This window comes from Symsagittifera roscoffensis, chromosome 6 (genome assembly GCF_963678635.1).
Source record: "Symsagittifera roscoffensis chromosome 6, txSymRosc1.1, whole genome shotgun sequence".
Taxonomy (NCBI): Eukaryota; Metazoa; Xenacoelomorpha; order Acoela; family Convolutidae; genus Symsagittifera; species Symsagittifera roscoffensis.
In genome coordinates this window covers 22,081,386-22,086,324 of record NC_087067.1, presented here as the reverse complement: position 1 = coordinate 22,086,324, position 4,939 = coordinate 22,081,386, and the positions used below count along the sequence as shown (strand labels likewise).

The window sequence follows — 4,939 nt, the reverse complement described above, 5'->3', positions numbered from 1 at the left end:
TATGAAAAAAAAAAAAACTATTTATGCTAGTTTAAAACAAAAAGATCAAATATAGCGCTGAATATTCCAACTACAAAAACCTGATTCAACCTTTTGGAAAAGCATCTAACTATATCAAAAAATATGCTACAATTATAAAATAAGTTTCATAATTTTTATATTGTTTTTTATTTTTGGGAATATGTTTAATTAACTAACAGTCTGCAAGAATGAGATGGCAAGTCCTAAAATAACGTATACCTTCAGTAAAAATATAAAGTGAATACAATGCCTTGCCAATTTCTTTGTTTTTATTTCGACACAAAGCGAGAATTTTTTTATTTTTGTTATGTTTTTGTAAATATTGATTGTAGTACCGAATTTGTCAAAAAAACCGCGCTAAAACATATAGTTTTTTTCACTGTGCCAGAGACGATCACGTAAGTTTAAAAGTGTTTAAAATCACGTTTTATCCGGTTTTGTCTGGATAGTTATAGTTTCAATCATTTCAGTAGGTGGAACAACGCATTAAGTTTAAAAGTGCCTTTTGAAGCAAAATTGGGCGGAATAAGAAAAAAGACAAAAGTATTCAGCCAAAAATGCTCGAAAAAAGTGCAGGCTCTCATTGGCCTTAAAAATGAAAGAATACCAAGAATAAAAGATTAAAAAACGAGACTAATATCAATTTTTTTGAGAAGTCTACCTCTGTTTTCTGCTCGTATTTGTTCGGGTACTTTGTTTTATGGTTGGGCAGTCGCATTAGACCAGAGAGCAGTTCCTCCAGAGATATTTCATCTGGAACTGTCGTCACTGTCATTGTTTTCAGCGAGAGAGGGTTTTGGGATCCGGGTTTCAAACTAGTTATTCCTCCACCACTCAGATTGGTGTTCGTCAAGATGTTTTTCTCGGTTACTAATGAATAAATTTGAATTATAATCGATATAATTTAATAAGTTTAATTCTCATTAATTTTTAAATACAGACAACCAAATTATAATTTTGGCCTTTGCGCTAGTTAATAAAGATAAGTTATGAATCAATAATTAAAACTGTTGTAAATATTCGCGGTTTAAGAGGATTAAAAGCATGACTATCTTTATTTTTGCACATCTTCAAATTTGCTCAGCTTTTTTGTAATTAGACTGTGGAGCCAATTTTGAAACTCATGAAATAAGACTCATAAATTTTTTTAAGTTAAGTAAATTATCTAGGGCTCAACAAAAAATAGTGGCAGGGGCGGATTTTTTCTCTGCTCCAACTAAAAAGCCTTTCAATGGAAGATCGTCTCTGCTCTGTTGTAAAGCGTATTTCTATGCAGGGGTAGATTATGGTTGATTCTCGGGATTCTACCTCCTGGACACCCAAAAGTACCTACGCCTTTGGTACTATTTTACCACCTGCATTTTTGGCCAACAAACCCCAAACTTTTTAAATTTACCTTTAGAGTCAATATGTACCAACTCTGGTGAGGAGGAAGGCGTGCAGAAGAAACGCAAATTTTAAGTCAAAACCATCCAAAAAACACTTGAGAACGTCTTTTTTTATATGTTATTTTTTCTTCAAAAACTCGTCTAGTGCCCAGACGTTTTCTCAAAATATGTTTTTTATAATGTTTGGCAGAGCTCAGAAAATCAATCTGGCTTTCTTAAAAAAACCTCCCCTCCTCTTAGAAAAATCTTAGATTCGATCCGTCTTTGTTTCAGACAGTTTTTCCACCCACTTCCAGGGATGTGAAGAAACTATACAAAACCTATTTTTCACGCAAAATCGGGTGTTACAAAAAAATTGTCAAGAAAAAATTTCAGAAAATTTGGCGCGTTAGCAAGACAAACTGCTCTATATGTATTTTTTCAGCATGGGTGAGAAAGACTATTCCACTAAATATCTCTGTTTCACTTTGTCAATAATGTAAATTTTTAACCTGGTTTAGGCTTATTCATCTAAGATGAAGCTAACCGAAAAAAAACCAAAAAGCTATTGATATATTTTTCATGCAATTCCAAGAATGCAAAAATTTGCATGAAAGGCCTATGATTTGTTTTTTTTTCATCTACAGAAAATGCGCTACTACCAGTTTTCTATAAATAGAAAAAGTGTTATATTTAAAAAAAAGTTTGAGCTGTGAAACCACAAATGAAAAAGACCCTGGTTACTCAAAGCATGAGCCACCAACGATTTAACGTTTTTGCACAGGGGCGGATTTAGGGGGGGGGGGGGGGGCGGAGGCCCCTCCTCAGGGATTCGAACCCCTGCCAACCCAAAGGGTCCCCCTTTGGTACTTTTTAAGAAATCCATTTTTGGCCGACCGACCCTAAAATTTTTCTAAAGGCGCCTTTGGCACCAATCAATACTAATTTTTAGGGGGGAGCGCGCGCTGAAAAAAACGCGAATTTTTTGGTTGAAATTTTCCAAAAAGTGCCTCAAAACGCCTTTTTTTGGCCTTTTTTCAAGAATTTGCCTGCGGCTCAGAAAATTTGGCCAAAACGGGGTCTTTTTACTGCTTTGGGAGAGCTCGGAAAATCAATCTGATCGACCTAAAAAAAAAGGTTGTCAAAATTTTCGAAAATTTTTGGAAAATCCGCCCCCCCCCTCGAGAAAATCCTAGATCGGCCCCTGGTTTTGCATGTAATACTCATTGAAAACGACTGTATAATACTTTTCTAGCACAAACAATTGGAAAATCCGGTGCGTGATTGGAAAATCCGGTGCGTGATTTTTTCTACTTTTTGCGAAAAAAAAATTTAAAGTGCTAAAATTTGTATTCATTGCCCAGGGCATGCAAAAAATTGAAATACAAAAAAAATCAATTTTTCAAGCATTTTTGAATAAAAAATATCCAGAGAAATATAAAAATACGGTACAAAATTAGGAATACAAAAAAAAGGTTTTATGACTAATAAAAAAATTTTGTTTTCGCTTCTCAATTCTTTTTTGCTTGTTTAATGATGGATCCATTTTCTGCTACTTGCATAGCCACCGGTTATCTTCATTTACTTTTTGAATGTGTTCAACTTTTTCAGCACAGAGATAAAAATTTCCCCTGCTAGAGCAAGCGACTTGTAATCGCGAACTAAAGAGTTTGCAGTACAACATTTTTTCTTACAAATTTTCAAGAGGTCGGATTTTTGTCATGAAAAATATGTTTTTGAGAAAATATGAATTTCGGACTATTCTTTGGCTGCAAATTCTTAGTCGAATATCATCCAATGAAAAGTTCTACTGATTTTTCATTGTTGAAATTTGTTCTGTAATTTAAAAAGTTACAGACTCTGATTTTGAGTAAATTTAAGAACAAAAACTTGCTTTATTGATTTTGTGTTCTTTTACTTTGCCTTAGTTGACTTATTTGCGTCGTTTGATATGTAAAGCTATAATTTGACTCTATGTTAAAAGGTTCGATTTGAACGGTTTGAAAATTAAATAACATTTTTTGTGAAAACATTTTTGAAGGCAATTCTATTTTACACTTAACGGGTGCCTATTGAAGTTTCGCCGGCTAAGTGGCCGTTCTATAAACGATACTGAAGGAATAACTAACGTTTTTGATTAAGTATTTGTCTGTTTTTTTGCTGAAATTGATTATCAACTGTAACAATCTTAGAAAGTTTTTCTATATGTAGTTTTAAACCTTTCTTATAATCTATATATATATATATATATATATATATATATATATATATTCACTTCGCCTAAATGGGCTTAAATTCAAATATTCATTACAAAATTATTGTAGAGGATTTTAATTTTTCTGTTTTTACGTTTCAAAATTGTTTTAAAATTTGATTAAAATGCTCGTCAACAAATGATTTGTCGGTCGGATGTTTTCGTCTTTCCACGCGATATGACCTTGACTAACAAGGCACACGATATAATTTTGGCTATCTCTGTTCTATACGTTTTGTAGAAAAGGTCATCCTATCATATCGTGTAAAAATTTTGTGATCAAACATATGAAAAAGAATTAGAATATTTGCGAATTTTGGTTTGAAAATTCAAAATGTTTATTATGTTTTACCAATTTGAAAAACAAAAATTTGCTGTTTTAATTCAATTTATAAATATACCGGTGCGTGATCTAAATTCTATTACGCAGCATATGAGAAAAAATTGAATGCTTTTACCTTCACATAACTGCATTGCAGTTTAATAATGTCAAACAATTGGATGATCGTTAACAACAATGCTCTGACTCTTGAGGCCAAATTAAAAGGCAAGAACAAATCTTTTGAAGTAGTTTTTAATTTGGTTTATCAGCCCACAGAGAAATGTTGTCCCATGACAAGACCTTTTGAATTTTAAGAAGAAATTGAATAACATGGCGCTTCAATAAAATGTTTCATTTCAAATACTAATGGCAAAATAATGTTTTGGCTGAAAAGGATTACTGAAAAAAAAACTTTATTTTGAACAAAAAATTGAAAAATGAAGCCCGAAAACAAAATTAATTCAGTCGGGTTAAATTTTGTGGATGGGAGCAAAGTTCAAGAAAATGAACCGTGAAAAAAAAACAGACTTGTTTTCAGCTCAAACTTATTAGAAGAGGCGGCTGAGTTATCAATATTTTCCCGCTTATTTCACAGACAAATTGAGCACATTCAAAACTGCTCAAAATTTTTTAATGGAAGATCAGTTTTTTTGGTGGCTTCCACTCATTTCACAGAAAAGTTCTCATTAAGAACATCCGCCGAAAAACCCCTGAAAAGCATCAATTGTCTAAGAATTACCAGTACCAAAATGTGAAGCTTATACATTTTTTGTAGTAGTTTTTGTTCAGAATTGTAACTCAAAAAGTCCTGGATAACTTTCTGATAACATAAACAAAATGTTCAATACCATCAGTATAATAACAAAATTACCATTCAGCCATAACGATGGTCTATTTTTCTAAAACTTAGCTGATTGAAAAAACTATTCTACCTTTTGAGTTTTGCTTTGTAGGTTTTTGTGTTCTGTTCTAAGA

General features: G+C 32.4%; 1 protein-coding gene across 1 annotated transcript; it reads right to left on the bottom strand.

The window, feature by feature from the left end:
* Positions 1-682: 682 nt before the first annotated feature.
* On the bottom strand, positions 683-4,143 carry LOC134848303 (uncharacterized; the record flags this gene model as incomplete). The annotated part of the gene is given in 2 exon segments (XM_063865697.1): positions 683-891; positions 4,101-4,143. Coding segments are annotated over 2 exon segments (225 nt in total), but the record flags the coding sequence as incomplete, so codon positions are not given.
* Positions 4,144-4,939: the final 796 nt, after the last annotated feature.